The sequence below is a fragment of the Musca autumnalis genome, unplaced genomic scaffold (assembly GCF_047663935.1).
Source record: "Musca autumnalis isolate F117 unplaced genomic scaffold, ASM4766393v1 scaffold_3, whole genome shotgun sequence".
NCBI lineage: Eukaryota > Metazoa > Arthropoda > Insecta > Diptera > Muscidae > Musca > Musca autumnalis.
The window spans coordinates 215,990,731-216,003,663 of NW_027411866.1; the positions used below are offsets into that span (position 1 = coordinate 215,990,731).

The 12,933-nt window shown below is 40.7% G+C and overlaps 1 protein-coding gene across 1 annotated transcript; it reads left to right on the plus strand.

Annotated features, from left to right (window-relative positions):
* The first annotated feature begins 1,490 nt into the window (after positions 1 to 1,490).
* On the plus strand, positions 1,491 to 11,676 carry wus (TM2 and DnaJ domain-containing protein wurst). The gene is made up of 2 exons (XM_073973032.1): positions 1,491 to 2,023; positions 10,152 to 11,676. The coding sequence occupies exon 2, from the start codon at positions 10,171 to 10,173 to the stop codon at positions 11,392 to 11,394; it is 1,224 nt and encodes a 407-aa protein (XP_073829133.1). The 5' UTR covers positions 1,491 to 2,023; positions 10,152 to 10,170; the 3' UTR covers positions 11,395 to 11,676.
* The last annotated feature ends 1,257 nt before the right edge of the window (positions 11,677 to 12,933 follow it).

The following is a 12,933-nucleotide window of genomic DNA, read 5'->3' on the forward strand; positions in this document are numbered from 1 at the left end:
CATTGCGAAATATCCCAGAATAAATAAAATGCATTTATTATTTGTGTAACACAATAATACAAAGAACTTTATTATATAACAGTGTTCACCAGCGAGCCCTTACTGAGAACAAGTGAGCGTAACTTTCAATATCTGTGTTCCTTTACTTACCTGAGGTTACCATTTTTAACCTGCAAAGCGTTCCTTAACCCCGAAAAGTGGCAAAACTGGAAGCAATTTTTAAGAGAGTGAGAGGGGAGAGAGAGCGAAAATGGCTTTCTCTTCTACCACAGGCTACCAGCAAAATTTCTGCAGGTAGAAAATGGCAGAACTGATTTTTCGACTTTTGATTGACGATTATTTCACAAAATGGACGAAAAACCAAAGAAAAAGTCGAACACTGACAACACTAAATTAAAAACTGTGAAATAAAAGACGAAAATTGATTTTTTATGTTTTTTTCTGACATTGCTGCCGGAAATACCATTTTTCCGTTCCTTTACTTTTCGGGTAAAAATGTTTATGAGAGAGCAATTTTGAACAATTTTGACACTTTTCTCTTTTACCACTCTTACCATTCAAAAAGTACTGGAACAAAGCTAATGTATGCTCACTTCCTCTCAGTAAGGGCTCGCTGGTGAACACTGTTACATAAGCACAAATTAAAAAAAATCCATTAAATTCAATCACATTTGAGTATACTTTCTCCGTTCTCCAATTAATGTTGTGAAATCATAACTCCACATGCACAACTTCCAACAATTTTGCTGGGTAGAAAAAGATGTACCCCAACGGCACATGCACTGTACACTTGTAGTTATTAAACTGCATCCGCGGAAGCAAACTTTTTGCTGGGTAAAAGTTCATTTAGACTACGCTGGATTTAGCAATTATCTGGCTTTATTTGACATATATTAGCTCTGTTCCTTTACGTGCAAGAATCTTCAAGTTTTACCACTTTTTACTCGAAAAGCGTTCCTTTACTTCATACACCATACAATTCATATGGGAGCAGTTCACAACTTTTGCTACTTTTGCCGGTTTTACCACTTTCAAAAGTAAAGGAACAGACCAATTGTATGAAAATGACAACTTAAATCCACTGGAAGAAGAATGTGTGCGAATGAAACACGTCCAAACTGTCGTGTGTTTTTCAATTTTTTGTTTTGTTTTGAAGCAAAAGCAAATGTAAAATTATTTCGAAAACTAAAGTTTGGGCGTGTTTCATTCGCACACATTCTTCTTTCAACATACAGAAACAGGCTGTAAATCAGGCATAAATGTGCCTCGGTCTGTCCCTTCGAATAAGAAAATCCCCAACAAGTACTGTACACACCATACAAGTTAGTGGCTAACGTACGTTGGCAACACTAACTCTAAGCCAAGATCAGAGAAATTTGTTTTTTTTTTTACCGAGAGAGAGCGTAGACATTTCTCTTTTAAGACTTTCTTTATTATTGTGAATGAAAACCCCCCAAGTCAAGAGTACGAATTCACAACGGAAAAAAATCATTTGTATTTGGAACAGCGATTAGTAAAGAAGTTTTTTTTTTCGTGAGTGCAACTACAACGCATCAACAAAACAGAGACCAGTAAAAAGAACAACAAAACAATTTAAAGAAAATAACGAAATAGTAATAAAACATTTTTACAATTAACGTGATTTTTATAAATGAAAAATAGATTCTAACGAAAGACTTCAAATTGCATTACGCTTGAAATTGACGTGTCTTTTTGTAATTGGAAAACTGCCGTAAAAACAAAACTTGATCGCGGAGGTTTGGTTTATTTTACTTTTTGGTGCTTTGAAAGCAAACCCAAACATACACAAGCACAGCACGTAATACAACTTAGGACAGACGGACGTGAAAAGAGAAAGTCGGGCACGGCGCATGATGGTGGTAAATGCTGAATGAATTACACCAGCAGAAGAGTTGAGAAGCAACAAGTAGCAGCAGCATTAAAGTTAGTAACCGTAAAATTGTGAAGTGTTTTTTTAAAAAAGACAACATCTGGAAGAGTCTTTGTGGAGGAGTAAAGGAAGGTAAGTGCAATGATGTATTCAATTTGAATGTTTTTATTGGATGTTTGTTTTTTAATCGTTTATATTTAGAAGTGGTATGGCTGGTATGGCTTTGAAACTGCAGTTTAGTGACATTCCTCTGGATAAAAGATTTCCAATTGTTGTTGTGAAATCCCAACTATTGTTGAAGAATGAACTTAGGTAAAAGTCGTTGGCCGTGTAAGACTGTGTCGTTTGTAGACCCCAAGTTCTGGTAAATGTAATGCAGTGTTAGTTATTCGAAAGTTGGAAAAAAATAACCACGAAAATTGGAAAAAGTCGTTTGAATCAAATCTTCTTGTACTGCTTTCTGAATATTTTAAAACAATCATTCTTTCTTGTAATTACAACTTTAAAGCCATTAGATCTCCGATTGTAAAGCATCAATACTTGAAAAGAAGACGCATCAATTTCCATAAAAAACAAAACGAAAGATAAAAAATAGTAATTCTGTGCGTATGGTTTGCTTATCGATACCTTGACCCAACTATAAAATTACATCCAAAGAAATCAGTGTGGTGTCACTAAACTGCAATTGCGCTTTAAACAAATGTTGTAATGTGTGTGTATGTGGAAGAATAAATTCAATTATTCTATAGCATGTTTATTACCTTTTTATGTTACATTGGACCCATGGCTTTGTGTAGAACACTTGTTATAAAATATACCTATATTCGTATTTACATTCTTTACTGATCTTCCATTTCCTTGTAAATTCAGACCATCAAAAAATGCCTGATATGAAAAAGAAATATTGAAAAGTTTTTGTCATGGATTACATATCAAAGTAGAACGTGTGGACGACGGACGCAATATACCTATATTTCATTTGTTTGGCATTGTTTGTCTGATAAACAAGTAATGTCAACGTTAAAGAAGGGATTACTGTTTCATTTACCAGCGTGCTGTTATACGGAGATACAAGAATCTCATGAGATACGAGTGTGTAACCTTTCTTCTCCACATTCACTGAAGTTGAATTAGTTATTTCCATATCCAAAAAATGCTAAAGATTCTTGTAGAACCAGGATTGCACTACTTGATCAAAGTTGTTAAATTTTTAACTTTGGTTATTTCGGATATTTGAAAAGTTACCCGAGCTATTCCAATTCTGATGCCCGATAAATCCGCTGCCAATGGGGAATCATACCGCCAGATTTCTATCCTTTGTAGAATCCTTGTTGTTGTACCTACCTAGAATCATAGGTTTGCTGCTGGGTTGGCAGCCGCTTGGCGAAACACAATGGTTTCGGGTCAACCCGGTGCGACAGACCCCCTACCTTGGGATTATAGAATACTTGTTGCTCCCGTCTCTGAAAGAGCACTTTCATCTTGCCTCCGACAAAATTTGATAATGCGGCTATAACGTTTAAAAATTACGCGGTGTAGTTATATGGGCGTACCAAAACGGACCTACTCTCGCTTTTTATTTCTCAGAATCTTCTGACACCATCAGCCTTTAGGATAGCGAAGATAATACACCTGATACGATAAAAAATATGCCTTCGAAATATGATTGGATGTAATCCGTTTCAGACAATTTGGATTCAATTTAGTCCTGCCCGTTCGTTGTTGTTGTAACAGTGTTTTTGTTATGTTTATTTGTTCGTTCCTCTGTTCAATCTGGCTCTGGGTCTATCTCCAGTTCCAGAAAAGTGGCTGTTTCGATGGGATGTAGCCACAGATCCACTGGGTTAGATGGGTAGGTTTGGCGGGGCAGTTAAAAAGGTGTTGTGTGTCGTGCGGGCCCATGCCGCATACTGGGCATATGTCTTGCACGGCGCGATCGATTTCCGCCCAATACGAATTTAGGCGACTGCAATATCCCGAGCGTAGTTGAGCCAAAACTATTCTGGTTTGTCGTGGCAGCTGACGCTTCTCAGCTGCGATAGATGGAGGATGTACTCCGAGTACTTTATTCACACTATAATTGCTTAAGGCCTTGGCAACTGCGTCCGTGTGAATGCTATTCAATCCTGCTTGATATGCTTGTTGATCTAGGGGTTCTCTCCTGTATCGTTGGACCTCTCCCTCTAGAGCATGGATATCCTTCCTGATTTCCCTGAATGGGCCGGGCCTACCCACAAGATGGTGATTGGGATGGCTCACACGATAACATCCAAGCAGGTACTGCAACGAAAGCATCTCATTGTGTTGTTTTACAGGAAGCATTTTTGCCTCCTCATGTTGTAGATGGTCCACTGAAGATTTGAGGAGGCACCCTGTCGCTGTTCTCAGGGCGGCATTTTGGCAAGTTTGAATCTTTTTCCAGTTCGAATCACACAATCTCGGGGACCAGATTGGAGCCGCATAGCTTACCACAAACCGACCTATCGCGTTATACGTGGCCAACAAGGTTTCTTTATCTGCACCCCAAGTGCTGCCGGCCAGGGATTGAGGACCTTGTTCCTACTTTTCAACTTGTCGCAGATAGCTGTGGCGTGTGCGCACGACGTGAATGTAGTGTAGAATGTGACCCCTAAAATTTTAGGGCAGTTTGTGGTCGGAATTCTGCTACAGTCGACCACGACATTCAACTCACGTCCAAACTGCGCTGTCCATGTGGTGAAGAGAGTGGCTGTAGATTTTGTGGGGGAAATCTGCATATTCCTCGAATGAAAAAAGGTGGTAAGATCGGTTAAATAGTTGTTCAGTCTCTCACAGATGTCATCAGGATAGGTACCCGACGCCAGGATCGTGCAATCATCCGCATACGTTACGATCTCGATGCCGTCTGGAGGGGGCGGAATACAGGAGAGGTAGAGGTTAAACAGTTCCGCAAATATCACCCCACCTTGGGGAACTCCCTGTTTCACTCTACGGGGTTTGGACTTCTTGTTCCTGAATTCCACGTACGACTGGCGTCCACACATATAATTGACTATCCAACGTTTCAAGCTTGGACGGAGGGTTGTCTGGTCAATATCCTTAAACAGCGTGGAGTGCCTGACTGTATCAAAGGCTTTTGATAAGTCAAGCGCCACCATCTCCGTTCTATCGCACGGCCGTCTCTGGTTGAGTCCTTGACAAATACGAGTGGTGATGGCGTGCAGCGCATTTGTCGTGCTGTGCTGCTTACGGAATCCATGCTGATGATCGGCAACTTGATAGCTATGTATTTCTGATACTGGGGAGGACTAAGGGTCTTTGCTACGGGCGACAAAAGCGAAATCGGCCTGTACGATTCACTTTTGCTGGCATCCTTGACGGGCTTCCGTAGTGGGACCAACCTGCCCATTTTTCAGACTTCGGAAACAATGAGGGTAGATAGCGACAAGTTGAGAACTTTAGTGAAATACTCCACTCCCGGCTCATCCAGCTGTTTCAACATTACCATGGAGATTCCATCAGGGCCCAACGCTTTGGATGACTTAGCGTTCCTGATGGCATTGGCAACATCATCCATTGTAAACTGTGGTGGTTCCTCCTCGGCAGGAAGTGATCTGATGCGACGTAATACTCTTCTCTTCGCCCTGTCACTCTCGGGGTGCTCGACAAACTGTCGATTGAAATAACTTGCGCACCTCTTCGGGTCATTTAACGCAACGTCGCCAAACGTGACTGAGGTCCTATCTTCCCTTCTTCCAGGGTTCGAGAGTGACTTAACCGTTGCCCACAATTCACCTATACCGGCTCCAATGTTGCAACTCTTCAGATGATTTAACCACTTGTTCCGCTTATGCTCGCCGACCAGCCTGTTAACTTCCAGTGTCAGCTCCCTGACTCTGGGGTCATTTGGGTTGGTTCGGCGAAGCTCATCACGCTTATTTGCTAATCCCGTCGCCTCTGCTGGGAAGTTTGGTCTTACTTCGGGTATTCGACCAGCAGGGATATGGCGAGCGGCTGCAGCAGTAATGATGTCTCGGAACGTCCTTTCCGCTACCCGAACATCAGAAGGATTGGGCAGTTCTCTGAAGCTGTGATTGGTGAACTCTCTGAAACCCGGCCAATCAGCTTTCTTATGATTGACGAATGTGCGGTGTTCAGAGGTAATGAAATCGGGTGGTCTGCTAATGAAGACAATTATGGGGAGATGGTCTGATCCAAGGGAAATGACGGGTTGCCAGGTAACGTCATTTGTCAGACCAGGTGACACGATGGTTATGTCTGGCGAGCTGTGACACTCTCCTCTAATTCTGGTAGGGGCGTCCTCATTGGCCGTGCAAAACGTAGAGCTGTCAATCTGCTCAACCAGCGCTGTACCTCTCTGGTCGTTTCCGAGGGCCGAATGCCACATCTCATGATGCGCATTAAAGTCCCCCAGGACCAGACGATTATGACCTTCCAAAAGCGGGCTAATGTTAGGCACGTAATCTGAGATACAGCTATTTCTCGGCGGGATGTATACGTTCACCAACTCTATCTCGGAAGATCCACACCTGACTGCTACCCCCATACATTCCATGTACGGGTCATTAGAGACAGGCTCAAGCGAGATAGGTCTGTATTGGACAGACCGGTGCAATAGGAAAGCTTATTTCCCACCTCCACTTCTGGCGCGATCTTTCCTTAGCACATTGTAACCATCACAGTGACCGTTCGTCTGTATGGTTGGTTCTCTCGAACCGATCAAATGATTTGCATATCGTAATATTTTGCACAAACTTAAATCAAGTTTGATAATAGGACATATCGGTCCAAAGGTTCCGATTTCGCTTCAAAGACTTTTGAGGCTTTTTACTCCGAATACTCAATCAGAATAAGCTGTGCGATAGGAGAAGGTTGGTTGCGCTCGACTTATTAAAACCCTGTGATACAGTCAAGAACTTCACGCTATTTGAGGACATTGAGCAGACTACCCTCTGGCCAGGTTTGAAACGTTGGATAATCAGTTATGCCAATCATACGTGGAATAAGTCGAAGCCCCGTACAGAAAGCAGGGAGATCCCAAAAAGGTGGGGTAATATCTTTGGAACTGTTTAACCTCTACGTTTCCTTCTCCATCCAGACGGCATTGAAATCGTTATGAATGGGGATGATTGTACGATCTTGGCTTCGGGTGCCATCCCTAATGTCATTTGTGAAAGAAAGAACTCCTCTTTTCTCGATCTAACAACCTTTTCCCACATGAGGAATATGCAAATATCCGCCACTGAGCACAGAGTTGAATGTCCTGGTCGATGGTAGCAGAATTCCCACATTCTATAGTATGTCCACGTCGTCGGCGCATGTCACTGCTATCTGTGACAAGCTGAGATGTTGGAACACGGTTCTTAAATTCCTTGCCCGGTTGCACTTGCTTCAGACAATTTATTTAAACCTGTTATACCGTTTCTCATGTCATTACTGGACCATCTGCGAAGTTTCTTCCAGTACGGTAACACAATGACATGCTCTCGTTGCAGTACTTGCTCGGGTGTTACCGCGATAGTCATCCCAATCACCGTATGGTGGATAGGACTCCCACCCAGGAATATCAAGAGGGATCTTCATGTTCTAAAAAGTGAGGTCCAACGGTACAAGAGAGAACCCCTATATAAACAAGCCTATCAAGCTGATTTAAATGGCATTCACACGGATGCAGTCGCAGATGCCATAAAAAGCTATTGTGAGAACAACCCTTCTATCGCAGGTGTTGTAGTTTTGGCCCAACTTCTCTCGGGATGGTACAGCCATCTAAATTCCTAAAGGACAAGAATCGATGACACCATGCATTATGAATATCAACTCCCCTCGAGTTTTCTCAGTTTAAGTTGAAACGAAAGAAAGACAAAACTCACGGGGCGTTTACATTCATAATCACCCTGATTTTTTCTAACGGAATATGTCCAAGGGAAATGGTCCAATATTTAGGGATTTTTTAGTGATCCGAAAGACCCAAAAACTACCAACCAAACGGTGTTCTTGCAAAGTATGAATTTTTTACTCTCAGCCTTTAGGCTAGAAAGGGTATATACACTTTCATACGGGCATGCCTCATCGAAATAATGGTTTTAGACCCCAAGTATGTTGGACGAAATGTGTTCAGAAAATTTAGAGTCGATTTAGCAATGTCCATCCGTCTGTCTGTCTGGCTTGCGCGCACGATAACACTCAAACGGAGGAGCCGATTTAAGTTCGAAGATGGGCCATATCGGTCTACTCTTTCAGGTACCTCCCCCACAAAAGTTCAAAAATGTTCGGAAAATTTGTGCGCACGATAACTCTTGAAGGGAGTAACCGATTTGGTCCATACTTTGCACATCGTGAAATGTGTACCAGACTTAGATAAGGTTTCAAATGGACTCAATCGGTCCACTACTTCGGGTACTTATATTCACTGCCCCCCATACGACGGTACAAGCTTCATCAGGGGCAAGTCCATACTTCCTGAGAAAAAAGCCTAAAAGTTGCAAAGAGCCCCTATGACACCGTGTGTAGTGGTTGGAGCGTAAGATAACTCTCGATCTGATCTGCGTTTCGGTCCAAAGTGCGGCTTTCGTAATGTTTTGTGCAAACTTAGTGTAGTGTATTTCAATAGTTATTTCAAACACATGGCAACACTGATTCTATGTTATGCTTTTTCTATTCTATCAATGTATCTTTTGTACTAATTAACTATTCGCTACATTTTTAGTAACAGCCATTTTACTTACTAGTTATTATTAACTTGTTCACTTCGATTTCAACCATCAAACAGATCAAAACGTTCGATTCCATTTTTATTCGATTTATATTCATCTTTGTTGTTATATATTTTATTAAATAAAGCATTATTATTTAAACATTATCAAACGCGTGCTTATTTTCAACAAATACACAACACTTAGTTTAAGTTCGAAGATAAGCCATATCGGTCCACTCCATCAGGTACCTCTTGATGGTCCATACTTTACACATCCTAAGATATCTACCAGGTATAGATCAGGTTCAAATATAGACTGTATTTTCCACTCCTTCGGGTACCTTCCACACAAAATTTTGGATACATTCACTTTAGGACCTGCTATGGAATCACTTTGATTTTTGTTGAAGCAACTTGCATTCGCTGCCTCAATTACGATAGTGAAAGTTTTTTCAAGGGCAAGTCCATACTTCTTGAGAAAATAGCCCGAAAGTTGTAAAAACCCCCCACCATATGTAGTGGAGAGCTCAAATCGAATACTGCGTTCGTCCACATTTGGATATCGTAATATTCCTTCGAATATTAGATGACATTCGAAGATGGATTGGTGGAGTGGACCTTCCGATACTTCCCCCACAAAAGTTCGAAAATATTCGCTAAAATGGCACTCTAAATATTGTCGAAACTCAGTTTAAAAAAGCCCTATCTATCGATATCCCTGCAAAATATTTGCGCTTAATCCTATCCATATTGTTTTGAAAATCCACACAGGGTATATCTCTGTGGGCAATGTCGACTGATACTTTTTTATTTGTTTAACAAAACGTCGCTTCTGTTAAATTGGGCTTAGGCTTAGGGGCTTTTCGATATCGCCACAAATTTTCGCGCTTTAATCCTATCCATATTGTTTTGAAAACCCCCCTAAATACGTAAGTTTTTTTTTTTTTTAAAAAGTATTTCAATCCACACAGGGTATGTCTCTGTCGGCGCTGTCGACCGATACTTTTTTACTTGTATTCCTATAGATTGTGTGGATTGGATCTGTTAGTGTCATATAGACGACTGTTTATGATACTTACCCCACAAACGCCTAAAAAAGGTTCCCAGCGCAATTTAGGCGACATTTCGTGAGTATTGCAGGTATGACTTCTTTACAAGGGGTGTCGTTAGCCACGCCTATCGGACTTATCAATATGAAGGAGTTCTCATGTCATTGTTAAAGGCATCGGAGAGCACACATTAATATGAGAGAGTACTTCCTTTTCCCTTTGGGTATGTTCGTGGGAAAAATATAAATTTATCGGAGCAATCAACGTGATTTTTAATAAACAATCCAAAGGTTTTCTTTGAGAAGACTAATTGTTCTTCTAAAAATTCCTATACATATTTTTCTGAGAGTTTGAAAATGTGGTGTTTGTGTAAATAATTAATTTAATTTTAAGTTAAGTGGCGGTTAAAAATTCAATATTTTAAAATAAGATCCTAAATGTAAGGCATGTCGTGGTGGTGGTATTACAACAAAAACCATATAAAACCAAATAAAAAACTCTTCCAATTATATTTCAGAAATCGCAAAACAATAAACATGTCAAAGGATAAAGCGAATGGAACAGCAGCTGTGGCATCGCCACCAAACGGAAAAATACAACAAAATGGAAAACCTCAACAAAATGGAAAATTTCAACAAAATGGCAAGTCCAAAACAAATGTCAATGCCTTGCCGCCACAAAAATCAATAATCATCGCTTATATCCTGTGGCTGTTTGGTGGTGTCCTTGGCCTTCATCACATCTATTTGCGACGTGATCGTCATGCCTTTATTTGGTGGTGTACATTGGGTGGTTACTTTGGCATCGGTTGGATATTTGAGGCATTTGCCATACCCGGTTATGTTCGCGATGCCAATGAAGATCCTCGTTTCATTGAAGAGTTTGTAAAGAAGCTGCAGCATTTCCGAAAACCTCCATATTCGGGTAGACGTTTTGTGGGAGAAGTTATGATTGGCTATCTATTTGGACAACTCTTTGAAATGGCCATACCACAAACAGTGTTTTGGGGTATTGATTTCGGTTTTCTACATTGGCTAATACCAGTTTTCATTGCCTTGGGTGTATGGACTGTGGGTAATATTGGTCGCGAAAAGGGTGTTTTGTGGCATTGTCTTTTGGCTGCCTTTGCTGCCTATCCCGTACGTTATTTCCTCTACGATGAAACATATACTCTATTGATTTCTGCCCTAGCTTCTGCCCTTGTCTTTGATCACTACTCCAAAGAATGGTTACGTACCCCACCCAAAAGACGCAGTCCTGTGCAAAGAACCTTGACCTTCACCGGAGCCCTTTGCATTTACTTTTCACTATGGGGTTGTTTCTTATATTTCAATGGCACGATTTCCGATGAGGATGGCAATGAGGTGCCCATACATGAAGCCTTCCAAAATTTCTTGGCCTCAGCATGGTGGACAGATATTGCCCAGGCCTTGCAGGATACATACAATTATGCCCAACATCATGGTTGGTATGAAACATGGAAAGAGATATTCGAATCCATGGATGTTGATGGTGAGCGTAATGCCTACAAGGTGTTGGGTGTAAGTGCCACAGCATCACAGGCTGAAATCACAAGTGCATATCGTAAACTTTCCAAAGAATTCCATCCCGACAAGGTTAAGGATGAATCTCAGCGAGCTGCGGCCAATCAACGATTTATTGAAATTCAACAGGCCTATAGTGTTTTGTCGAAAATTAAGTCAAGTCGTCGCCGTAAAAATACCAAGTCCGTGGAAGATGAACCGGCAATAGTGTTGTAAGGGAAGGAATTCTTCATCCTAACATCACATCCAAAGCATTTTCCTTTAAATGACTGTATTACTTAATTATTATTTAAGTTAATATCTTGTATGAGCCTTAACAACGAAAAATATTCCTCCAGTGCACTAAATTAACATTTTAATTTTATTTCGAAGTTTCCATTTAATTTTTTAGATGTTAAGAAATAATTGACTTAATTTATGATAAACTGACTATAACTATTTATTGTATTATTAAGAGTATGTATTTTTATAAATAATAAAAAACGAAATAGTTTTAAATATAGTCAAGTTATTTTTTGAGGTTAGTATGTTCGCCATGTCCAGATAGTCCTGAGTACAAGGAAAAATTGAATTCTTCACGATGTTGTCTTTAGTTTTTTAGAGCAATATGTTGGCTTATATTTCCAGTATTTTTACTTAGGCAATGTTTATATTATAACCTTTTGCAGGGTGAACCTTCATTATGAGGGTTTATTTGAAATATAAGTAATGGAATTGACATTTGAAACCCAGTGAGTTTGTTAAATCCGGTTGTATAAAAACGTACTATTACTTCGGTGCCCCTCAGTCTTTTAAACTTCGATGGTATGTTACTACAGACCTACTGGAATAAGTTTAGTAGGTTTGGCAGGGCAGTTGAAAGGTGCAGTGCGTGGTACGGGCTTATACCGCATACTGGGCAGATGTTTTGCACGGTGTCATCGATTTATGCCCGGTATGGATTTAAACAACTGCACGATTCCGGGCGTAGTTGAGCCAAAACCCCACATAACAGTACCGTCCGATTTTAGATAATTTAGGGATTTTAGCGGAGGAGAGACACTGATGCAATTATCAGGGGGTCTTCTAATAGTTATGAATACAGTCCCGTCGGGTGCACTTATATTCGCGGAGCACACTGGCGCCAGACCGACCTATTGCGTTATATGTGATCAACAATTTTTTTGCACCCCAAGTGCTGCCGGCTAGGGACTTGATGTCCTTTCAGCTTGGCGCAGAGAGATGTGTAATGCTCGGACGAAGTGAACATGCTGTCGAATGTTAACCCTAGGATATTGGGTCATTCAACTCTGTACTCATCTCCGCAGTCTATGTGGTGAACAGAGTGGTAAAAGGTGGTAAGATCGCTTAAATATGAGTTCAGTCTTTCACAGATTTCATCAGGGAGGGTACCTGACGGCAGGATCGTACAATCATCCGCATACGTTACGGTCTCGATGGTGTCTGGTGGGAGCAGAATACATGAGATGTAGAGGTTAAACAGTTCCGGAGATATTACCCCTGTCGAGGTTTGAGCCACCCTAATACCGAACTAGTATATTGATATCGAATGTTATCAATCTCGACAATTACTACTTATAAACCAAATTTGGAATAAGAAAGATCGTCTTGATCGCCAATCTAAAACCAACAATAATAAAGCCTTTAAATAGTGACCGCCTGCGTCCATAATTTTAAACGTTTTTGTTTGATATTCTCTTGTGTGGCAATTTGAATTGCACATTTAATTACACCACGTACTGTGCTGTTTTGTTT